This window comes from Anopheles marshallii, chromosome 3, assembly GCF_943734725.1.
Source record: "Anopheles marshallii chromosome 3, idAnoMarsDA_429_01, whole genome shotgun sequence".
Lineage (NCBI taxonomy): Eukaryota > Metazoa > Arthropoda > Insecta > Diptera > Culicidae > Anopheles > Anopheles marshallii.
This window is the reverse complement of record NC_071327.1, coordinates 67901134-67927775: the sequence shown is the minus strand read 5'-3', so window position 1 is coordinate 67927775 and position 26642 is coordinate 67901134. Positions and strand designations below refer to the sequence as shown.

Genomic DNA, 26642 nt, shown 5'->3' with positions numbered 1-26642 from the left:
CCATTTCCCACCCATTCAAACCGTTGCCGCGTGCATCGTACCGTACGAAAAACTAATCAAGTAATCTGATACCAGCGGACACGCTGATCGATCCACGCACCGTATTCCTGGCGGAAGCTGGACGACCATTTTGGCGCTCTCGCGCTTGCAGCATCCACACGATCCTGCCGACGGTTTCGTGTGAGTGATAGTATGCAACTTCGTCTAACTGAGTGACGTTTGGTTTGACCGCTTCGGGTGGTCACTCAAATGGTGCGACGCGCAACGTGCGGTCAGCTGATGAGTGCTGCAGTGCGGGCCATGCAATTAGGCATGCGAATGAAAGAAAGAAAGGTTTACAAAACAGCATAACAAATTGAAGAATCTCACAAATTATACAACGGTTGAACGAGATTTTCTTTTGGAAGCCTTTTTGAAAAAAGGCTTTACTTAGGCTCAAATTATTTTTCTACTTACTAATTACCACTAATTAGCTTCATGTCCAGCTAAATATAGTTGGTAATTTTGTAATACCCGGTCTATTCGTGGGAGATTTTCCAAATTACACAATATTTTTTCCAGGTAATTTACGTATGACAGACTATTAGAACTTTGAATAATTTATTGTAGATAAATCTTAAGTTTTTTTTTCGTTAGAACGGCCTGGCCGTATCGACTTATTTTACCACGTAGCCGGATAGTCAGTCCTTGCTACGGGGGATTGGCCCGGATGGGATTTTGGTCCAGTCCGTTCGTGTGAAGACCGGCGCCGTTACCATCATGCCACCGGGCCGCCCCATAAATCTTATTTTATACTTTATAATATGTTAAAAAGGCTTTAGTTAAAATAGATACACTGTTATCTTAAATTGTTAAAATCATTCTTAAAGATAATTGACACCATTCGGAATAGTTTTTATTAATAACAACTACTATTTACGCATATTTTAAGACAAAGGCGCTTGTTACTTGTGCTGAGCATGAGTAAATAAAAGTAATACTGTACACTACTTAATATTTTTTCACATATTAGGACACCTCCATGCTCAAAATCTATATTTCTTCATGTACAGCGCACAAAACACTGTCCACAAAGGTTTTCAACTGAACCAGAAAACAATTCATCGAAACAGGCACTTTAAAACACTTGGTCCCGTCTTCAAGTCACATCTGTTCCAGCAGTTCTACACGAATTTCATCCACTGTAGCAGCTGAATCGTTTTTGCACACGCATTTACTTCGGTTTACTAGCTCGGGTTTTGACTTCGGGGACACTCACAGCCAGCCAGGCCATAAACTCATCCCTACCTTCCCCCCCATTTTTTTGCGAGAGTGCATTCCCACACACCTGCATCCCTGTGTGGGGGGAAACGGGGGGTTGCTTTGTGGGGTGAGTTTAGCACCAGCAACAACAACAACAACAAAAAGGGAAGTAAATGGCGAGCGAGTGCTCGCGAGCCTGTGCGATCGGGAAGGAAGATCTCAGCAACTGACTCGGGAGCCACAGCTTACAGGACAGACGCACCGCCTGAAGCCAGAGAGTGAGAGCGCACGCCAACGCGCGGTACGGAAACAGACGAATGGGATGCAAACGTGGGAAGGTTGCAGTGGGCAGGAAGGGAGGTGGGGGGGGGGGGGGGAGGGAGGGTTGCGGTTGTTGTGCGGCGAGTGCAGCAGGGCCGGCAGAAGCGGCAGTCGGCACTGTTGATTCTTTTAGCGCGCTACCCTGGCAGTAATCGCACAGTTTTTCCTCGACCGTTCGTGTGTTAATCTCGCGCGCCACGAGAGCGTCCATATTCGACGGTTGCACGCGTTCGTTAAAGTAAAGAAGAAAAAAACAAGGGAAGATATTATATACGCCTGTTCGAAGCGGAAAAATCGCGCGACAGCGAACATTGTCTTCGCTTATTACGCTGGGTCTTCGTTTCGTTTTCTTCGAGTGTACATACAAGTGGTGCTGTTTTTTTTTTTTGGCGCAGGGTTGTTGTAGTTTGCATTTGGATATCGTTTGTTTTTTTTTATCGCTTTACTTTTGTGTAAAATTTTGATTCCATTCTTCATGCGTGTTGGATTTGATGAACTTTGCTTGATCGCCGGGCGTTTCGCGTGTGTGCGCTACACGTTGCGTGCTCGCGTACAGAACGCGTACCGGACAAAGTGCCCGACAACTAGTGTACTATCGACTATCGACGTGTGAACGTGTCGCCTCGATCAGTGACGTGGTAAACCAGGAGCAGCCTTTACATTCTGAAGCGCGGCCTACTGGACGGGGGTTAAAATTGCAACCAAAAAACCACGTGCTTGCGAGAAGACGAAACAAACGCAGCTACAGCAATCAATCGAAGGAGGCTGATAGGGAGTGGAGAAAACAAATAATAGTGCAGTGGTTGCAACACTTTGTGTTCCCGAAGGCAGAACATCGCTGCTCGCGTGCTGTTGTGCGTTAAATCTTCGCCCAGCTGCCCAGTGCGTGGTGTAACAGATTGTACGGGAAGTTAAGCACCGTGAAAAGCCACCGGGTTTGGAAGTGTGAGTGAAAGTGGTTGTGCTTATCGGTGCATCAAACAGACGAAGAACATCAAACAAAAAGCAAAAAAAAATATTAAACTCGTACAGGTTAGTGCTGCTGAAAAATGCGAAAAATAGCTTAGATTAAGTTCAAGTTTAAATTAAATTAAATTTAACAGGTCCATATTACTGACCTGTTGAAATTATGCCTACTTTGATAACCCCATTAACTTCTTCGTTACCCTTTCATTGCTTAATTGATGTATCGAAAGGTCATGGCATTATTATCTTATAATTTGTTTTGTGTGCAATAACGCGGAAAACAATGTGGGCACAAATCAGGTAGAAACAAATAAATTGAACAAAAAAAAAAAGTTATCATTTTCATCACATTCAAAAATTTTAAATAAAAACAAAACGAGAACTAAAGCAAAACAACGGTTGGCGACCACAACAAACATTTACCCTCAATTATGGTGGTGGTGGGTGGATACTATGCCCGATGATAAAAAACAATCCCGCTTCCAATGGAACATGTATGGCTGCATGTGCAATTTCAGCACTATTTATCCTGGCATCTTTTGGCCAGTTTTGAAAGGGGTTTGTTTTGTGCCAACGCGGGAAGAAACTGTTAACATTGCCATCTCAGCAGTGGCCCATTGTGAACAAGGCACGCATCGCATTCGACCGCCAACATGCGGTTACATTTGTTTGTGGATCACTTTTTTCTTTCCTGTTTTTCTTTTTTTTTTGGGTTTTTGTTTTGAAGTACGTTTTTATATTTTTTGGCATGTTTGCTTATTGCCTTTTTGTTGTTGCTGTTAAGACTATAGCACTGTTTTTTAATGTCTTTGTAGGCATGGCAGTCTTGTCTAACACTTGTTTTTGCACTGCCTGTTGCCATGATCATGCCGTCGGTTTGGGAGCCACACACTGGTTGCGAACAGGGAGGTAGCAGTTTTCTCCCCCTTCCCTCACCTCCCTGAGATTGTGGTTACATTGGCCTCATAAACATAAACGAATCGTAGACAAAAAAAAGGAGAAGAATACACGCACACCCATTTTGTGGTGCTTTGCCGCCCAACTGAGCGCAAAAGGGAAGTGAAAAACTATTAACCAAGTGTCTAGCGCACATGTGGCACAGGAGGTCCCACCGTTTTGGCTTAAGCTTAACCGACCAAAAAAAAAAAGAGGCGCTTGACAAGACCGGTACAGCAAAGATGAGTTAAGCCCCCACCGGGTGGAACGTCATGTGTGTTATCGATGGCGTTTGCTTTATTTTGGTTTCAGGCTCGCTGGTGTCGCTCGTCAAACAGAATGAGTTTTGTGTCATTTTTGTGTTGTTCATTAGTGGCCATTCCGCCAACTGGCGGGTGTTCATGCTGACTGGGTAGCACACAGGCAACATACAAACGTTCATTCACCCTGCGTGTAGTGCGTGAAGGTTTTCAAGCGATTGTTTGATTTAAATCATGCGCGCCCATAACAAAATCAGGCTTAACGCAGCGGTGAGCTCAGTTTTGGAACCATTTCGGCACGGGAACAATGTGAAGACAACATAATTGGAAACAAATGTGTCTTGTGGTGTCGGATACGATCGGTGGTTTCAGTTGATGAATTTTCAAAGTGTGTAACTATTTATGCTTCGTCTGTCGAGAATCAATTTCCAAAAAAAAAATCATCTCATGGCATTGCGTAGGTTAGGGGCGCACGGTCCAACATCTGGTGACATTCCGGCACGGAGCGATAGATGAGATGTCCAATAGGGTGAGGGGGGATTTTCAGAAGCTTATGCTGTTATTTATAAATATGTGAAGCATTTTTCCCTGTTTCGCCACTATTCCTACCATTTCGCAATCCAACAACCGTGTGTCGTGATGGAGATTTTGGTTTTTTTTCAACTCACACTTGTATATTTGAATTTGGTTTGCCTTTTATTTACATTCTATTCACTTACCTTTAAATGCTTTTGCTTTTGTTTTGCATTCCCAACTTTCGTTGGACGGTGCAGTTTCGTTCACCCGTGCCACTCAGCGCACAAATGAAGGAATGAACGCGAATGCTGCGAATTCCAAGGCGACAATCTGGGAGCGGGAGAAGAAAAAAAACAACAAACACACAATGCGATGCGCTTTTGCAGATACGATATTGCCCATGGATCATGCTGTGTGAGCAGGAAATGAGCGAGAAACAGCAAACAGGACAAGAAAAATAAAAACGCACGTGGCAAGGAATGTAGGCAAAACGGTACCTAAAGATAATTCCCATTCGGTTGATTCCGACCCGTGCTTTGGAAGGTGAATGTGCGAAGAGCGTGAAATATTGCTACTGATCCGCGTGTCTCTTTCTCCGTGTGTGTGCGAATAATAATTTATGCTTCATTTGATTTCTGTCTAAAAATAAGCACACTTCATTCGATTGAGTTACAAGCTACCAATTTCAAAAAAAAAACTCCACCCCGAAGCGCTGAACTGCTCCCGAAACACCGAAAAGCAGCAGTTGCAGCAGACTGCTAAGTGCTGTCAATAAATTATAATCTTTTAAAAAGCTATCTCGCACCACTCCGCGCCTTTATCTGCTTAGATAAAACAACTTATTTAACGCTCACACACACACACACCATAAAAATGCAATGTATCATGCGCCATGTCGCCAGAGTGCACCGTAGCGGTTGTATTTTGCATATTTGCGGTGTAACGATCGGCGTCGCCCGCCGTACGAGTCGGTCAGTCAGGCAAGGACGGTTTTACGCGACTCGATCTTGTCAAAAATGCATTCGGTTTGATTGAAGTTTTTAATTGAATTGCAAGTTGCAGTGCGCTGTGTGCCGTGGTATGCCGTCATCACCCCGGCTGTCGTCGATACGCCCATCGTCGTCGTCGTCGTCTTTCGGTCGTTCTTTACTCCGGGCTGGCCAAACACACCACGGCCACGGTTGGAAGGTGTGTGGGGTTTTTGCAGAGGACTTGCTTTTTTCGGGACATGAAACTGTGGCACGGTCGACAAACTTTGCCTTACTTTGGCCTTATTTTGTGTTTGTTTCCAGCTTTTCAATCACTTGCATTTGGTTTGACTTTTACAGTGTAACTAGTTTATGTGGACAGGAACTAGCGGAAGGTGATAAAAGTTTGAACCTAGTAATTCGGCTTTTCTAGAGCATGATCTTTGGTTAGTGTTAATAAATTTTACATTTGATTTCCAGTCCAACTTTGTAATTAATTGTTTTTTATTTTTATCAACTAATTACAAGAATTTATTCAACTAAATTTGATTTAAATTTAAATAAAAATTTGATTTTGTTTTATTATTTTTAATATAAATAGTTCAATTTCCATCTGGAAGGCAAAACATAAACAGGCACAACTTGTTATTGGAACACGCTTTTGGGTTCACCTAAAACACACCGCCATTGATCACTGCCAGCCACAACCGTACATGGGGCAATATCATTCGTTAGAACGCAGACAAGAAAAATGGTTGCAAAAAAAAACCCCATGTACAGCAAAACACACAAATGTAGGTTTCTGGATTACGAGACCGTTCCGCGCCGTTTTGTTTTTGTCCCCATTCTGGGAGCCATTCTTCCGAGCATTCCATGCTGTACTGTACGCATACACTCGTAGAAAAAAAAAACACGCGAAACTAAACCAAAACATAGGGCCCCCCGTAGATGGCACACACCGGCTCACATTCCGGGACCGGGCTCGTCAAAACCAATTTCCAGCCGCTTAGCCGGTCGGATCGGGTGCCATTGCAGTTGCAGTGCGCGCGCGCACTCACACACGCTGGTGTTCACATTTCGAAAAGCCGGGGCATTTTGTTTACCTCCATCGTTCGCGTTTGCTTCCACGTGTAGAAGGCATTGTATTAGATTACAGGCTAAGCCATAATCGTGCTGGTTGTAAACAAGCGATCGTACGTACGTTACACCCGTACGGGCGGAAGCTTACGATGAATGAGCGCGATCGGTTATGAAAGAATAAAGCGAGGCAGCCTTTTAAAGCTAATCTGACCAGCAACAAAAAATGTGCGAATAGAAAGAGTTCCTTAGGCAAAATGCTTCTAGCATAAGTGCATCGCAACAAGCGAAGACGATGGCCGTAAGCTAAACTGCATGGGCAAAAAAATACAGAAAAATCCGTGCCCTGATCGGATCGGATTACATTTATCGAATGTTGTTTCGTCTGTTTTTCACGATCACATTCCTTCTCTGTTACATAAATTCTTGAATTCTGTTGGTTTATTTTCTGGTGGTTCAAAACCGTTAAACTTCTCCTCAAAATTCAAACAGTTAATATATAAGTTAATATATAGTTTTTAACATTAAGGCGAATCCTTTTCAGTTATTTGTTGAGTCATCAATCAAACACAAACTCCTCGTGGATGTGACCAATTGTCATTCCATTATCCTGTGCTATCTGGCAGGCGCAACATCATCATTTCCCTTCAAGCTTCAAGGTCCTCTAATAAGCTAGTCCATCTCCTGGGAGCTTAGATTAGTGAAACCAAGTGACATTAAGAATTTTCGATCTACGTTGATCACTCTTGAAAGTTTTGGTACTACCGGGAATCCAAAAGAGCATTCAAGTAAATCAAGAGTACGATGGCGTAGAGCTGCTGTACTGCAATTTTTGCCATATTTTTTCAACATGGATACGTGGAAGATCTTCCATTACGGAAGCATGTCTGATAGTTTCCAAATATTTTTCAATGGGACAAGTTAGTCTAGTAGATTATATTTGATTATATTTCGATTTGGTTTCCAACAAAAGTGCCTCACGAGCTTGCAAAAATAACAAACGTTAATAACTGAGGTAAATAATTTGGGTCAATAAATTGTTTTGCGGAACAATTATAACAGCGTGACGCCACGGATTCTCACAGTTAGCATAGCCCATTTGACATCCTTCATACAAAAGGGGTTCAATGATTGCACAGTAAGAATGTAACACGTTGCAATGTTCACACCCGCGATCGTAAAACTGCACTTACGATGCACTAAAGCAGTACGATCCGTTACAGACCCACGCGAAACCCGGGATACCGGTAAATTCGTTAGGAACTCGCGACCGTTTACGATATTTACACGCAGCGCATGGACACCTTCGGTGCGGCAGTGCCAATGATTTATGGACGCGCTGAAACGTCCGAGCGGGGCGCTGTATTGTCGCTTATTAACACACTTGTCAACCACCGCGGCACCGGCTAGCGGTGAATTGTGTTTCGGCTGCGTGACTTATTTTTAGCCAAACTGGGTGCCGGTACATTGAAACATGGTGGTTTATATTCAATAATTAAACACGAGGAATGTCACCGAATATGACACCGGGCAGAAATATTTTCGAACGAAATCATTTTATCGAGCGGCAGGCAACTGTTTGTTTGATGGGAAAACATACTCTGTAGCATTGCTTGTTTCGGACTAGTTTATGACACTAAAGAGGCGAATGTCAGCCTTTTGACACAAGCCTGTATAAAATGAATTTGAAAAAAAAGTTAATGACATTTTTATGCAATGTTGAAATGAACAAAAAATAACTATCAACGGCGTACAACTCGCAGCAATGTTCATCGTAACAATAATACTAGAAAAAAAACTGTAAAACAAAGCTGTAAGTAAACAAAATGAAAGCAATACAAAAACATATGTTTTTACTTTTTGCCGGCATTTGATGCTAATTTCCGTTGCATTATGAACCTTGGTGCTGTTTTTTTTGCTCGTCTCATTGTTATGACACTGCACGCTTACGTTTGCAATAATGGAATTGCGAAAAAAGACTAGTTCTATAAAAAGGTTTTAATTGGTTGCTGCTGTGCAATATGAAAGTAAAAACATTACCATTCTTCAACAGAACAGGTAGAGTGCGGACGCCTTGACACAGTATCGAAAAGACAATTGATGTGCAACTACACGCAGTAGTGACCTATTCTTCGTTGTTATCTCATATTGTGTTACTGGTTGCTCGTTGCAGCATATTAAGTTGAAGAAATAGGTAACTGCAATTAATTTAAATTCTTAGAAGACTGCTCGTAAAGCTTGATTGCTTTTGCAGGATGCTAGACTAAGAACAGGTCGAGGAGTTAAGGAGGATCGTTTTAATTACATTAGCTCGTTTCAATTCTTGGTTTCACACTGAAAAACTCATGAAAAGTTTTATGACTTATATTTTAGTACAGATAATTATCCTATTGATGGTGTTTTCTTGTAATTTTCGAGTAAAATATGAATCTTTTCGCCAGTATTTCATAAAAATTTAATTTTAAATCGTTGTCAAACAATATTTCATTTCAAAAGTAAATTTGTGCTAACATTTGTCAATAATTTTATCATTCTTCTGCCACAGATAAATCTGTCCAACCTGCTCGAATTGTGCCATTCAGCTCAACGGTGTGTGTGCGTGTGTGTGTGAACCGATGTAAGTGTAACGCCAACTGTTTGTAAAGCAAAGTGTCTCCGCCACGCATCGAACACCCGCAAATGCAGCTGCAGTGTCGGTTGCGCGGCCGGCAGTGATTCGCGACGAAAGATGCGCTTCCTCAAATCGGCACCAGCAAACAATGAGCATCCAATCGGCCGTAGTGCAGCGAAAATCCGGCAGCGGTTCCGGCAGCGGCCATGCATCGATCTCACCACCATCGCGCCGTGCGCCCGGAACGATGGCGCCCACACTAACCGCCAGCTCCGCCCCTTCCAGTGACCGGCCGGTGGGTCGTGGTGCGGCGGTGGCCGGTGGCAAAATGTTCCCGACCCTCGACGTGACGGCGAAGCTGACGCTGCTGATTATGCTGCTAATTGCCGTTATTGACCATAGTGAAGGTAATTTATCTGCTTTCAGGCATATTCCCTAGGTATATTTACCGGGGGAAGGTGAAAAAAGTACAAAACTCCTCCATTCATTTGCGATCAATTAGAGAGCCGTCGGTAGGTCGCGAAAGTAATTTTCTCCTCACGGGCGCCATGTTGTTTCATCTCGGCAAGAGGTTGCAGTCCTATTCTTCGAACTCGACCCCTTTCTGCAGCGAGGCTCGCGTAGAGTCGAGTGGTAACCCCATCGAGTAGCAAACCCCCTTACGAGACGAAACTTTGATTTATGGGTTTTCGTCGGCGTCGTGCGATAGGGGTGCGACGCGTTGCGAGCTTTGGCAAACAGACACAGCTGCACTTGCAGTTGCATTCCAGCCCGGGCGACTGTCTGTCAGGGCTGGGCCAAGCGTACTCATTTCGACTTTAGGTGTAAAGTAAGACCGTTTGCCGTTAGAGGCGTGCTTTTTTTTTGCATGCGTTTGTTTTCATCGCACCCAAGTCCTGGTGTCGATCGAAGATTAATTAATTTCTGCTGCATTCGTCATTCGATCGATCGAGGGATGCAAAATTGATTCGTTCGAAGAGGGCTTTGATCGCGTGGGACCATGGCCGGGCCGTCCATCATTGTTGTGTCATGTTGTTGCATACGATAAAATGGAAACTTTTGCACAATCTCGAAAACAGTTTGTGCTTCCTTTCGCTTGAACTGGTTCCTTGTATGGGATGGTAGCAGAAAATGGTAAAGTAGTTGTTACACAACTAGCTTTAGCTTTTTTGTGGTTACTTCCGCAGTTTCATTTGCAGTTCTCTCTCTTGCATTGAAAGTTTGCGTTGAAATTAGATTTTGTTTAATCTCAAATTTAGCAATATTATGCCAAAAGTGTTCAAATTTGCAAACCCGTTTGTGCCTGTAATTAAATTAGAAATTTGGCGTTACAAAAACACCAAGTTTTAGAGAGCTTTTGAGGAATTATGTTCTCAAAAGTAATAACATCCTTCAAAACAGTTACTTTTTATGCCAAATTAAATTTCAATACCAAATGGGTTTGATTATTTCAAGCCATGAATCAAAAACTATACACATTAGAACTTTGAATGAAGCAGATTAAACTTCCATGTTTCTGTGATTGATTGAACCTCTGCACTGATTGAGAAAAAATTTAAATCAGCGTACTGTTTTAACGCTTGACGATTGATATAAGTTATACGGTATGTTTATCTTGGGTAGAGATTTTAGGATCAAAATGCTTTATGCAATTATTTTATTTTTTAAAGTTGACAAAACACAACTAGTCTAACCTTTTTGTGACATCCAGACAGCGTTCTGCATCATATTTTTTCAAGGCCAAAACATTGTTTACTCTCCATGTTCAATTCGACACCGCCAGAGAAGTAACGGAGGGGCTTCTCAAAAATACCTGCCCACTTTCTCACTCTCTCCCGTTTTTGTAACTACGACGTACGACAAAAAAGCAGCTGCATCCGCTGCAATTACTTGCACGTCGGCCATGCAATAATGCTTATTTTTAGAGCATAAGCAATCTAAGCTCAAACCAAAAGTCCCTTTTGAGCGGCGTTTTGGCTGCCTAAGCAAGCAGTGCTCCATACACAAATAAAAAACCGACAGCTGTGCACGTTGGTGTACATGTGGCCTAAGGCGATGTCCTGGTACGTTCTCCCGCCTGCCCACACCGGCAATATGGTTAGCTCCTTCTCCTTGCACGCGTGTTTCTCGCCAGTTTCGGAAGCCCCCGGTGCCCGTTGGATGTTTGCTTCGCCCAACGCAAACGAACCGTTGAGCCCCCATGGACACTCGGGTTCCGATGGAGTGTAATCACCGGCGACCTTGACACTGTGCCAAACACTGTGCGCTCTTGTTACGGCTTACGGTCGTACCGTCCGCCTACCGGTTCGGCACTCCTGTGCCTGGACATCGATCGTTTCGCTGCTAGTGTTTGCTTTAAAGAGTGAACTGCAATTGCGCGCGTCCCGTGTCGATCGGCTTGCGACATGGCAGCGACAAATTGCTGACAAATGTTCAAGGCCCACGCGAGCTGGCGAAACGCACCGTAAGGTGACCGGCAGGATTACGTTTTTGGCAGTAGCTGGATGCTGGGTGGATGAGAGTGGGTTTACTTACTGAGTGCACAGTGTGGCATGGTGGAACCCGTACGGCAATCATCGATGGCGGGATGATTCCATTCACGTTGCAAACCTTGAACCGAATGGCCAAATGTTCGCCAACGCCTGCACATTACACAAGGGCAATGGTTTTAACTGTCAGTGCGCTTCCGCTCGGCTAGTGAAGTTGAGCAATGGCGATGTGCAGGGCAGATGATGTACACGTGCAACTTACTGCATCCGGATGAATTAATCGGGTGTTTCTTGAACGTTGCAAAACTATCATTTTAAAGATTTGAGGTAAGGTTTGTTGGCCGTTTTAAAAGCTTAATTTTTAATACGATTTGAACTACACTTTACGTGGGTTTCCAACCATATAAAATGGCTTATGCAATTATCAATTAGTTGCGCAATATTTTCGTAAATATTTGTTTGCAAGAAGTGATTTTTGACGAACATTTAATCCTCCTTTTTAATAGTTATAAAACCATTACTAAGGAAAGATTGCAACCAATCAATAAAAAAATACCATGTCGCCTCGAATCAAACCAAATATATCTTAGCCATTAAGTTTCATGTTATGTAGATTTAATATTCTGGTTTGAGTTGTCAACAACATAATCATTAAATCCTATGATTTTGTTTGCAAAATATACCTTTCATTGGTTTATTGTTTCATTAAAATATATATAATAATAAAATATACTAATATCAATACACAATAAAATTTTGAAACCCCTTCCTGAAAAATTACACAACTTCTCCATCTATTCGTGCGATTTCATTAACCGATTGCACTATTCAATAATGACATGAGCTGTAACTGTTAAAATTTAGAACAAGTTCGCTAACTTTTAACTAAATGTTATAATGCATTTTCTGTCTCTGGTAATGAAATACTTATTAGTCGTCGTAACCTTGAGCTTCTCAGCATTTAAATAATGGCTCGCGTATTCAAATTCAAAGCATTAAACATTCAATCAATCTCAGTGAGACCCTCCTTCTGAAAGGTCAACCGTGTATCTATTTTCCATTCTGTCCTTGAAAACTGTATTTATGTTATGCAGTTTCCTCCAGTTGTTTTGGCCGCCACTCATACAATCAACACATGGGGAAATAACAAACAAAATACGATGATATTTTACACATCCGCTCGACCATCAATATGCAACAACCTTCCCGCCAGTGGACGTCATTTCTTTTTCAAAAGGCATAACGAAAGGAAGTGAAAGATCATCGAACTTGTATAAAGCGGTGTTGGCTTATCCATACGGTATGGCATGGTAGAAAAAAAAACTCCTCCGTACCTCATCAAACGTGCAATCAGATGCTGTTGGGTACTTTTTCCATGTGCTGCCGCGCGAGAACTTTACGCTTTCCTTCGGTCTCCGTTCGGCACACGCAAATGAGGATGGATCGAAAGGACTGCGAACACAAATTACTGCCGCGACGGCAGCATATCTAGATGCTTGCTGGTAGATAATTTTTACCACCATCAAACTGGCGCGCCGGACGCGCACACGAAGCCGGTTGTGAGCCGCATCGTTGCGTTGATCTTTGCTCGTAAACAAAAAGAAAGCAAACTGCAAAATGCTGCAGCTACCTTCCCCGAAGGGGAAGCGTAAACGTTTCTGCGCGATTTGCGCAACATTAACGGTTGAGGGTCGTACCATACCCTGGAGCATTATGCAATGTGCCGTCGTAGACCACGCTGGCCGAGAGATGAAAGCTGTACACCGGGCTGAAAATAGAGTTAGTTAAAATTTTCTTGAGGTTTTTTGTCGAAATTTCATATGGTTTACCGGTTTTTTTTTTGTTAACTGATTTGCATCATAAAAAAAAATATTGGAATAAAAGAGTTTTTATATAGTCTAAAGAATATTTGTTAAATATAAAATTATGGGTCCGAACTAAGCTAAGTTTAAACATTTCACAGAGCATCCTGTTTGAATTAATTTTATTTCATCATCTTATACCTCGCTGTCGCCATAATCAGCATGGAACATATTTCGAACTATTCTAAAATTACCCACCGACTGTACAAGTCCCAGCCTCGAACTGTGGCAAAATATGCATCCCTGTGTGATGTACCTGTTGGAACGCCTTTCCAGCTCTTTAGATCGAGTGCGTGTGTGTGCCGGTGGCGATGGTAACAAATATAGGCCAACTCATGCTCGGGAGTCGGAAGTTTAATGGCATCATCCATCATGGCTGTTCGCGTACCCGTCCCATTGGTTGGATGGAGGATGAGCTAGCGTCATGCGTTGTGGTGCACCTTTGTAACTAGGTTAAATGCAGATCAACCAGCAGATTGTCAACATGTCAAGTGGCGGCCTTTCACCCGCGTACAGCCCAAAAAAACCCGCTCGGTGCGGTGTTGCGACTGTCTGGAAGAGGGAATGTTGAAGTACTCACTTCAGGAGATAGGTCTGTAGGGACTGTATGGGGGTTTGGAAGACAGTTGGCAAAAGTGGCCCAGCGTTGGACCGGCTCGTCTAACGGGGCTGTCTTTATAATTCTGTTTGCTACATTTGGTTAGCTACGCGATGTTTCTTACTCACCTTTTTTTTCTAGATGAAGCATCTGTACAAGGTGTTGCTGATTATTAAGTACGTTGTTCTGATACTTAATCCATCTCGCGCTGTATGCTGTAGCATATTTGCATGGAACTAGTTATCGTCATGCAGAAAAAAATGTTAAAAATTAAATAAACAAAATGAACAATCTCGGCTAGCTTGTGGATCAGTTTGTGATTTCAAACGAATGACATAAAATATCAAAGTGTGTACTATTTTTCGTGTGGTTAGACTCACATATAGTGAAAATAACCGCATCAGCGCATTCATTGAGCATCTTACACTTAAATAGTCGACATGATCTGCGAATAATCTCAATGTTTCTGAATAACATTCGCAAGAAGATTCCAGCAACCACAATACATCTTTCCGACGTAGTTATCTGATATTGACTGCCATGTAGGTGATATAACACACCTCAGGATCTTCCTTTAATGTTTTGATGGTCAATTCAACTTATTTATCGGTCCGACGCTGTATGACAATGCTTGATCCTCGAAAAAGTTAAAGTAGTTCAAAATTATTAGGTTCATCATTAAGTTTCCTGATGGAACGTACTGAGATATGAGAAATTTTCGCCCCTACCGATATGATCACGTCTGGCGAATGCGAGGAACTCGGCGAGAACTTGCTCGTTTTCTTGGGTAGCATATTTTCGTAGACCACTATTTAGTAGACAAATGACGTTCTATACGATGCGAAAAAAATAAAATGGTCCTACGTAGGTGCAAATCTAAGGTTCAATCAATAGGTACAATAATCAATCAATAAATCACTTCCATTGCTGTGAAATTGATTCCTTTTGGTCTCCATCGTATCTCCATCGCCAAATGTCACCATCAGCCACAGGCTGAATATTTAAAAAAATCAGTCTGATCCATCGGGTCCGGTTCTTCCAAATTCTATCCTCGCTCAATGAACCGCCACTTCTACTCGCTTTAGTAGCTCTTGTATTGTGAGGCTATCATGCAAATAAAACGTTCGGTCGCGTAATACACCATAGCACACGAACGCGACAAGGTCGACCGGATGCTAAAATGCAACCACGAAATAAAATTCTCTCTCGCGTCCACTTGGTGCGTTCGGACGAGATGGACAATTGACAGACGACGATGGGACTGTTGACTGGTTTTTATCGCAAATCAACCATAGGTCACCTTTTAACTGCATCCAAAACGTTTAACCGTTGTAAGCGTGGCGTGTCAGCAGGATTAAACCGTAAGCTCCGATTAATGCTTAACTCAATTAATTATGCAGTGAGAAGAAAACAAAACCCGTTTATTAGGCCGTGTTTATGTTCGCTGACTTGGATGCGATATTATTAAAATACAGCTTTTGTCATCTGTCTGGACAGAGATTAAGCTGAAACTGTGCGTTAAGTGAATTAAACCGTAGCGGTTAAAAATTGGCCCCAAAATGATGCCGTAATGCGTGTGAAAACACCCACCCTTAAGCTAAAGACACAAAAGACACGGCAAACGACCCAGACTGATGTACAGACGGAGTTTCGTTTCTTTTTTGGTTGTTTTGGATTCGGTTTTCCCATGGATTTTCCTACCTCTGTCCTGAGTCACCAGCCCGTGGAAATGCCGGTTGCAGAAATCGGCTCCTGCCGGGAAGGCGTTGAAAGGGAAAATCTGGCTCACTTGAGGAATCCCGTGGGGAGAGGGGGAGGGTGTGGACTCCCCGTTTTGTCTCGCATTCGTAGCCCAAACGTAATTTCTTTTATTTTTATCTTTCCTTTTTTTTATTTTCGTTACATCGGTAAGGTGCGCCACCGACCGAAAAGCTCTTCGTGAAGGATTTTCCACCCAAAAAAAAAAGAAAAAAAAAAGAGCTGCTTTATATACGTACGGGTAGGCAAAAATATTTCGAGATCCTCAACCGCTGCTGCCATAAAATTCCCGGACATATTTACTTAGTCTTCTTCATGATGTGCGTACTTCAAGCACTCTTGGTGCGGCGAAGAATAAAAAAGTCGCGTCAGGAAATCCGGTGGCCGGTAAGGTGCCAGGGTTGTGACGATACCGGCACTGACGATGACAGTCGCTCGTCAATCCCCGGGTAATCGGTGGCGTTGGGCGGGAATGGCACGGACTAATACAATTACCCATGCAGGCAACTGGAACACGTGAGGTACGTCACTAACTGGTCGCGGAATTAAAGGAAAACAATGGGGATGAAATCCCGGTGGTGAGGGTGGCGAGAAGAAATAAAAAAAAAAAAAACAGAAAACCCCCAAAATCCGCGCCACATTTTCCCAGACAGTACTCTACCACATGAGCTGCAGCGGTTGAGGGTGGCATGGGTCACAACGACAGGAGCAGGACGATGATGACGATGATGATGATGTGGATGATTTCACGGTCACTCGTCTGGGTGAAGGTTACGTACGCACCACCGTTTCAGCGGTCCGACCGTCCAATCCCGTCCCATCTAGACATTTTGGGACGGCGACTTTAATACACCTTTTTCGGAACGCTTTTCCGACCGAGTCCGCACCCGTGTTGCGTATTTGTTGTTTGTTTTTCTTCCACCTATTTGCCCCTTCGCTGTATACCGGGCGCCCCTCGGGGTGTCCCAACGAAGACGGCACATTTTCGGCATTCCGGATTTATTTTTTCCCGCTCCTTCGTGGCTTTGACTTTGGCGTTAAACCACTCCAATTCTCCCAACTCCCCAACGGGCGTGTGTCTGAGCTGTCTACCGTCCCGGTCCCATTGCATTCCAGCCGTTATCGGATATTACGGTACCGCTCGGCTGTTTTAACACCGTCTGTCTGGTCGGACGGTTGTGGGATAAGAAAAATCAGTGTGCGAGCGAGAAAGAGAGAAGGGGAGACACAATCGGCGGACGGAGAGGAGGCAAAAAATCCCGAAAGACGTAATTTAAATATTTACTCCACCGTCTGGTATGTTGGCGTGCTTCGGAACCCCGAAGCGTATTATAAATATCGTGTTATTGATGAATATTTAATATTCGTTCAATCTCCGATTGGAGATGGTTGGTGTATTTTTTTTTTCTTTCGAACCTTTTGGTACACGGAATGTTTAGCGAAGAGAGACCAGAGACAGAAAAAAGTGCAAAAAAGAGCAAACACCAAACAAACCCATCGTAGAGTGGAAGAATGCAATTGCATTCAGAGCGACATGAAGGCGTTGATGCTTAGAACACCTGGACGGTTGGGGCTGATTTTATATTTATGAATGTTTTTTTTTTTCGTTTTGCGCTCCAGAACTACCTTGGTAATGTGATTGCAAAAACCAGATTGCAGCAGCATTACGTAAGTTATCTAGTTTACTGGTGTGATCGGGAATCGTATAGACCATTGTTTATTTGACGTTGAAGGTTAAGTTGCCTTTTATAAACGGTGTAGGATTATTGATAAGTATTGGAAAAACGTTGTTATACGATTTTTAGAGGGGGTGTTAAAATGAAAGCAGCTTCGCTATAAATTTTTATCCCTAATTTGTTTGATTATTTGTTAATTGTTTTTCATTAACATTGCATGTATGTATGCAAAAATGCCATTGAAAATAATCAACAATTTCTTAAGCTGACAATACTGGTGTGATATGAAAAATGATATCGTCTTTCTCTTTATTTTAATATTACGTTCAATTTATCGTATTTTTATTAAGCTCAGCAACATTAATCAGATTTTGACTTCAATTGCCCGTTACGATGATTGGGTTTGTAACAAGTCATACTAATGGATTGAGATTTTTTAAACAATTTTAACATTTTTTTAACTTGACAGTTCATGATCTTGAGCATCTTGATAATTACAATAATAATATAATACTAATTTTATACAGCACATTAAACACATTCTTTTATGATTTTAGTTAAAGACTTTTATTTTGTGCTTTTATTTTATGTTAATGATTGTACGGTCTCTTTTTTATTTTTTGTTTTACTTCCCAAAAAAATAATTCTTGTCCTCCATTTAAAATTTTCATGTTATTCTTAAAACCTAGTGGTAATTTACAATTATCTTAACCACTGCAATAACTTTTTACATCGTTTTTTGTGTTAATTCATGTCTCAACAGTGTGAATTAATGTAGTAAATTTGATCACTCCTGTTCACGAATATTGTAGACAATTTTCCATTCACATGTAAGATAAATTGGAGAAAAGGCTGTATAAACATATAATACGCCAGTATTAACAAATGCATTAATTTTGCGAAATTTCACAAAATGTCCGCACCGATCAAACACATCTTCTGTTGCAATAACGTAATGTAGCGATATATCTTCGTGCTACACCTGTGAAAATTTTACAAAAGATAAAATGATTCATCAAGAGTGAATAACGAATGGTTTGCCCAAAAATACGCGCCACCAACCAACAAACCGTGACCGTACGAAATCGTGCTCACAGTTGCATTGCGTCGCTTAGCTGCAACACGTTGCACCATTCATTACCGATCCACCGAACCCGTTGGCGGGCACACATTCGCCACCCCGACACCATCCCGTTTCTTTCCTACCGCCCGCTCCTGACCACACACCGATTATGATATTAATTATTTCTGTTGTCCTCTCGTACGACCGGCTACTTTCGGTGCCGGGCGTACATCGTTTGCCGCCATCTCGCGCAGATGATGGGCGAAGAAGCGAAAAGAGCCGTACAAGCGGACACGCTGTTGCACAAAAGTGCATCGACACGGACGAGGCGCCGCAAGTGTCCGACCATGATACAATGCGGCACGCGCCTATCGGTGTCGCTCGTTTGCACTCCATCCGAAAGGCGCGTATGATGCAAGCGCGCATCGTTAGTGGCCGCACTTTCCTGCTGCACTACTGCTCTTTTGGGGAAGGCGAACGGGCGAACGTTGGTTGGCCGGCTGGGAGGTGATAGTGGCCCGCGACGTGTGCGTGTGTAACGCTTGGTGGGGATTTTTTATTATGATTATTTGCTGTACGTACAAGATGTTTTGCATGGTACTATTTAGTGTCAACGTGCCGGTGGAATGCAGCACTATTCGCTGGTGGGATCGTAAAATTCGCCGTGCGCCCGCAGGAACCAGTGTGGCCATTTTTTATCCCACTTTACTGGCGTGTCAGTGGGAGCTTTGTTTCAGTTTCGGTTAGTTGGATGCAATGTAGCTGTAGGCATTATTTTTTTGTGGTGTAAATGTTGTTTGGTTCGTTTACTACAAAACATTTTTCCGAGGGGTTTGAGTTGTATTTTACGTTCTTCGCTATTTTGGCTATCAAAGATGACTTGTTTATGAATGATTCTGCTGAATTTGACTATATATTAGCTTGATCGTATAGTTTTTTAGAAATGTTTTTAACCTTAATTATTGTTCTTTGATCTGATTGACTGAAAGGCTGATATTTTTATACACTAGTACTTATTAAGCGGTTTTATATCCTCTTAATCATTGTTAAAATGGCTTACGGAGTTGCACATCATTATTATGTTTTTTACATTTCAGCAGCGTGCATTCAAAATTTGTTTAATTTATTTTAAGTTCTCATTTCGTAAGACAGTCTGTTTTAATACTTTCTTGGGATGTGATTCATCCAACCAGTAGTAAGCCACCCCTGGATATCACCATCGTCCACTCGAGTGCCATCCACACCAACGCCCACTTGACTGGTGGTGCGATCGTACTCGCGTGCACCCAAAGTTCCTGCACGGAAACAGAAATCAGCCGTGATTTCAACACTTAGACACGCAGCCAGAACCTACCCCAAGAATGAAATCGACCTGCCGTATCAGACAGGCTGCCCTCATGCTGCGCGTATCCCGAATGCAGCACAGTGAAATATTGCCCTAATTTCTGCATTCTCACATATCGCCAGCACCATTAGTAGTTCACTCCATTCCGGTGAACGATGAAAAGGAAAGGCAACCCCAGTAGGAAGTACTGCGATCGGGCGAAAGCCCAAGCGTGCAGGGAGGTGCGCGAAGAAGCGCAATGGTGTCATGTGGACGAGCTGGAGGGAAAAAAACTAGTTCAGTGGGGAAAAACGATAAGCGAAAGGAAAAGGCACCATGCACATGTAGCTTAAATGGAGATTGAAATTCGCCTCTCTCTTCCCCCTCCCCCCCTCCACCCACCGAATTCCTTTCCGATCCCCTTCAGATGCTATTCATTTCATACACTATCGCCCATCCTTATTGAAGCTAACGGGCGAAAAACACAAGATGGTACCGGAAATGAAAATCCATCCTCCCGCACAATCCAAACCAGAACGATGTCGTTAACTTTCCCCGGGGCGGTTCGACATCTTACACAGTGTTCTAGGGTGCTTCATTCACACGGCGAGCGTACGGTCGAACGACGGGTTGCGAACGGTTGGTGGAAAAATACAAACAAACGGAAACACCGAACGCTATGTGTGCCGAACGTCGTTTTCATTTCGACGACAGAACTCACAGCGTGCGACACCGTTTAGCCGTGACGAGGAGGCGTCTTACCGGCGTCTGTTCGCTAGCTGCGAATGTTTTTTTTTCCTCCTCCTCCGTGTTAACTTCCGCGTTTGGTATGTTCACTTTGCATTCGTTGCTGCCTCATTTTTCAGCTACATCCGTGAAATGGTGGTTCTTACATTTTGGATTTCATCGCAGGGGTTTGCACTTGCTCCACAAAATGATATTGCAGCTGCATGTAAGTGCAGCTGCATCAGCATGGCACGAGGCATCTCCTTTCGTTATTAGAATGTTAAGCGATTTAACCTTCCGGTTTCGGTGTTGCAACATCTTGCATCAATTTTGGTTTGGAGTGATATCAGTTCAAATTTTTGCATATCCGTAGCTGGTTTCTAACACATTTCGTTGCTGTTTGCTGTATTTGTTCATACATGAAAATTGTGTAATATAGGTAATAGAGAGAATTATTTTGTACTCGCTTTAGAAAAACTATAATTTTCAGTGAATATTTTATTATTATATATGATATGTATGTTTTGAAATCTGCATATGCTGTTTCTCCACAAGAATGCACATAATTTGAAAGACAGTTGAGGTTGTCAAGATTTTCGCCAATTTAGAGCAGTGGGTGCTCCTGACAAACTCATGCACTATTTGTGAGCAAGGTGACCACGAGCTAGTCCAGTTGTTGGGCGAAAGGCCGGAAGGATATGATGGTTGGAATTGTTGGTGATGCTATTACAAGTTAATTCATTAAATTTCATTCTAATGATATGGACCAACCTCTAGGAGCTAGCTAGTAACCTAGCTAGTATCGCTGGATGACCATGAGGTAGAATAGTTCATAAAAAAACTTCTTCCATTCAACCACAACAAATAGACTCATTATTCCTTCTGCGCAGCATTTTTTTAAAACGATTAGAAATGCTCATCCATATTCAACAGTGTTCAGGGGATTTCATAAATGTACAATTGATTGGCTTCCAGAATTCTGACACATATTTACTCCTCTCAATATTTCTCAAAAAAGTTACATATTTGGTTGATGTCATGCTATCACCAATTTTTATACCATCCAGTTTATGATATTGAAGAAGTGAAGTTTGAGAATGTGAAGCTGTGTCTTGGGATTATTTGGTTAAATATCTATTACCACTTCAATTTCTCCCTACAGGGAGTAGATGGTTATCAGTTATACATTCACTCCCATCAACATTGGGCGCCGGGCATAGTGTCAACAACTCCCATGTTAAGAAAACGTAAATCCGGTTAGGTAATGCAATGGCAATGCAAGCGTCCTGTGTACAGCGCCTATCCCTAATCTAAACAACCGAACTGTCTGGCGAGCTGCTTAAAATACTCGCCTATGATGAAGGCAAAACAGAGTAACAAAACATGACTAAGCCAACAAAAAAACCAAAACGCATCTTTCGTCCAGCAGCTCGGAATATCGGTGAAAAGGAGAAAAAATACGAACGCACCATATCTCTCGACCGTGGCAACCTTGCGTGGGGTTGTACTCGCGATCGGCCAGACATCGTTCGAACCATGGTTTACTAATTCTGTCCAGTTTCGTCTGGGGTTTTTTTTTTTTTAATCCATTCCCGTATTCGCTTCCGCCCTCGTGCTCGTTTGCATCATCGCGCCAGTGTTATGACTGGCTTTAGTTTTTATTCCACACGGACGGACGCACTCATTGCCATGCCATGGTTCAAAATTGGGCGATTGAAATGATGTTGTTTTGTGCTGTTTTTCTTGTTTCTGCTGTTAATCAGTTGCAAAGAATTCACGGATCAACACCAACGCGAACGAACGGTTGGGACATCGCTGCACTGTTGCAGTTCGATTTGATGGCTGTCAAAGCGATTTGGCACGTTGCAAAGAGTGCCAGCGCGTGTTGCTCGCCTTCTGTAGTGAAGCAGTAAAAGAATAGGACAAAGGAAACGAACAGAATTGGTTACGTTTGGCAGTACAATTGTTTCTAGTTTGAATTCTTCATTTTTCGGCTTTACTCTGCTCTGCTTTCGCAGCTCCATACCGCTCAAGCTTACTCTTTACGCATTCGTTATGCACAGTTTGTGAAGTGCTTTTGCTGTTGCATTTTGGCATCTTGCAGGCAGCCGGAACATGTGGAACGCCCACGCCGAAGGGTGAGCACAGACGCGAAATCGTGTATTTGTTCGCTTGTTATACGGTTATTGTTATGAGTGTGGCGTGTTTTCGGCGGCCCTGTTGTGGTTCTATTTGTTTTATTTTTGGTGGCAGATGAGTGCAGCATGATCGAGGATTTTCTGTTTTTTTTTTTGCTATTTGTTTCCTTCGCTTCAATCGCTTATATTTGTCTCCTCCACATTTGCCCCTGTCTGTTAAACGCTGTTTGCGGTCTGGTGTTTTGCCTACTGCCCAGCGGATTACGACGTCCCGTATCGCGTGTGCCTGTGTGGTGCTTATGTTTTTTTTGCAAATTTTGCAACGTGTCGATTGCATCTTGTAAAGTAGGAAGGCGGGATGAAGAGAAAAGGCACTGGTAGGAAGAAGGCGAGCCGGAGTGAAAGAGCGCGGGTGGCAGTGTCTGGGAAGACGCAGTGAACGTGTTGGATGGTTGCAGTTTCAAGGTCGCCACGGTTTATCTCAGCGAATATAGACCCGTTTGTGCGAGATGATGATGTGATTCGTGTGATGAGTGAAGGGGCATATAAGTGAAGCGTTAGTGCCTGGAGAGCTCTACGGTATGTGTATGTGTGTGTTTTTTTTGAATAGCTTTGCTTTCGGTTGCTGCTGACGTTTGTTCTGGTTTGGGGTTACTGTCTTTCATTTTTGCCTTGAGGATGAAAGCCATGCATTGAGGATGGTTGCATAATTGTTATGAAATTTTACCAAAATGTCATCATAATTCATTACCTTTCGCAGTGCGGTGGCTGCCTCGCGAAGCAGCACTTGTACTCACGCACTCGCTTGAAGTAGCGAGTACTTTAAATTAATTTGTGATGGAGAAACGGGAAGTTTTCAAACCTTTATCATTAATTACACTTGCCTTTTTAAACTTTATGTGACACTATTTATCTATAACTGAATTATCTACACCAATAACTCATCGGAGCTGTCTATTGCAATAAAAATTTGCCTATAAAAATACCCTGTCAGACTGCTATTTTAAGGTTATTTAAGGATTTTATTGTCACAGATATCATAGACACAGGGATGGAAATGAAAAAAATCGTATTTTTTAATTTATTACAATTTAAATTAGATTATAGACTATTTCAGATCATAAAAACAGACCTCGAATTCGGTCACGAAATATTTTATTAACTATTTGATTGGTGATAAACAATTGTATTGTATTCTTTTAATTCATTTTTTGTATGCTTGTAAATATATTTATTGATTTATTTATTGTTTTTGCTCCCTCATATCCCTCCTTATTAAAGATTGTTTAATAAAAAAAACAACTAAACAAATTGCCCTTTAAACGCACTTGACTGACCGTAATGACTATTTTCACATCCCTTTTTTATTGCACACTTTGTATTCGCAAAAAAAAACACATGCCATAACTGCAACACAACACTTCTTCTGCTGCAATGACACCTGCCGGTCTATCGTATCAGTTACGGTGAACCATTTAATAAGCTACCGACTTCGGTTAACGCTAATGTTAATGCCTACGTTTCGATGCATTTGCCATCATTAGGCAATGATAAAAAAACGGGGGTAAAGCAGAAATTTTGGCTTGAACGGATTTTGTTCATTAATTAATTATCAACAAGCGTGCGGTTAAAAACTCTTTAGCATCACGCTTTAGTCATAAACCATAACACCGGTTTCTTTTTTTTTCTACTCATTTCGCTTCGCTTTTCATCGTTTCAAAAAACTGCCAATTGATTTCTGTTTCTTCACCTTCGTGCAACACCCGTTTGGCTGTAGTGACGGGCCGCTGCGCTAAGTCTGTTTAACTTTTGGATAAATGCTCCCTTCCATCGCAAGATCAACCCTCCCCGGTGCTCCTTTCTCCTGAAATGGTAAAACGAACAGTGTTTCCGATCGTCATAAGGTGCGCTGGTGTGCTCGGGAACTTCCAAAAGTGGAATGAGGGGGGAAAATGTATAAATTCGAACGTCCGATAAAGATGTCTCCGCCAGATCCGTAGCGAATTCACCAGATATTGTTCAACTTTTTTGTTTGGTTCTTATTTCTTCACTTCGGTTCGTACGTGCGATGATTGCATAGGCGTAAACACCATGAATTCCGGCAAAGAAACACTCCTCCCGGTGCTCCACATTGTCGGACACCTTTTATTTAAAAGCAAAGAATTTTCTCCACTCGAGAAAGAAATGAATTATCTGTTGGCTGTTTTTTCTGTCTTTCAACCCATTTTTATTTAAGCCACTCAATTGGCCCTTATTTTAGCTTATTTGCTATCCGTATTGACCTTGAAATATTTCGTTCCTTCCGTCTGTACGGCGAACGGGTGGATTTTGACTCCCAACAATTAGGAAGCGCTTCAGACGGTGACGTGACATGGTTTACTCCGTACGTATCGACCGATTAGTGTGCGGTCTCTCTCTTTCTCTCTGTCCCTGAATGCGCGAACGTCGAGGGTATCGAAGAAGGAAGGCAGGTTGAGGCAGTTTTATTTATTTGATGATTGAATTTGCATCGACGGAAGTTTGACGGTCGCGAAAGGATATTTGTCTGGCGGTTTGGAATTTGTTTGACGATGCGGTTTGACTTTTTTGCATGGATTTTTTTTTTTGCGTGAATCAAACTTAACGTGCGATCGATATTTGTTTATGGTTTTTTTTTTTTGCGTTACTTGTAAGCGAAGCACTTATTAGCGGAATAACGATAAAGTGTTTGCATGCATCACATACGGTTGCATCACTGCATGGTGGAAGAATTATTGCAGGGGTTTTAAGAAATGGAGATGAAGGTAGAGTTGGAGCTAATTTGTTCAAGAATCGATAGCTTTAAATGTTAATAATTTTCTCCTGTCTTAAGCTTTCGCCAACGGAATTCGTTTTTTAATTTGTGAACCTTTCCGCCATGGCTGTTTCTTATCTTCTCCTCTTCTCTTTTGGCACAACATTCCCGGCCTCCCCAAAGGCTGTTTCGAATTGAAACAATTCTAACTTAATTTTAAAAGTGGGAAAAATGTTAAATATACTGCAACACCTATCAGTTCAACACCAAACTGCAGGACAGTTTATCCTATATTTCAGATTTGTTTCAGATAAAAATCGACCCAATACGCGAAGGTGTACGGATAGTGTATGCTACCCACCACGACATCATGAGTTTGTCCCAGTAATTAAACTTTTAATTGAATTAAAAACGATTTCTTAAAAGGAAATCAATCGTGTACCAAAAACGTGTGCAGCGGGATCATAGATAATAGTAACCGATTTAATCGTACTTACTCATGCTTAGTTGAGTAATTACGGTCAATTAATTTCCTTCTCAACGAGACTAATTTGCCTGGTTAGAAACAAACCTTCCCAGTTTGTCATTTCATTACGGTGTTTGTCAACCAGTTTGTCACTCAGCTCGCTTGGGTACGGTGCATACAGACGAGCGCCTTTTTTTTATTAACACTCCAACATTGAATTGGAACGGGTATGGAAAACCGTACCGATAAGTCGGATACCGCAGTACACATGTTATGTAATTACTGCAGAATGCTACCCTATCAATTATTGGCTGTGGAATGTTTACCTCGATGCGTGGTGAGAAAAAAGTGACTAAAAATGCAACGCTTCTCAACCGCATACCGGTTCGGTGGCGACGACTTGAGCTCAAACAATCATTCTAGGCGAATTGCATGCCGGGTGCCGGAGTGTTTATTTACGTCGATGATTAACGCGCGATTAGATCACCTAGCTGGTGCATTAATAGATCACGTACTGGTATTCTGTGAAGGAGAATTTCGCTTAACAAATAACATCTTGCGCTAAAACCATTAATTTGATGTTAATTTGATTTTTGGTTGCAAATGCGCTCTGAGCTACAATTAATTATTCAATTAAAATACGACATCGTATCATGTCACTATGTAATGAGAGCTACGTGCGCGATTCGAGCACATATATGCGCTCCAACCGGACGGTGGCATGTTGGTACATTGGGTCAGCAAACCTGTCCGCGCCAACCCGTCATTATCGCGATTTACCTTCGCCAAGGACAGATAGCCGCCGGTCACCCAAACCCCGGCCAAGGAAGTCGTTAATCACATCCGATAAACATCTTTATTTTTCGCCGGTT

At 42.3% G+C, this 26642-nt stretch overlaps 1 protein-coding gene across 1 annotated transcript in view; it reads left to right on the top strand.

The window, feature by feature from the left end:
- The first annotated feature begins 9045 nt into the window (after nt 1-9045).
- The window catches only part of LOC128713587 (uncharacterized), a 52611-nt gene continuing 35014 nt past the window's right edge, over nt 9046-26642 (top strand). Inside the window, exon 1 of the mRNA XM_053808447.1 lies at nt 9046-9304. Coding sequence (XP_053664422.1) covers nt 9046-9304 — 259 coding nt within the window. The remainder of the gene's footprint in view (nt 9305-26642) is intronic.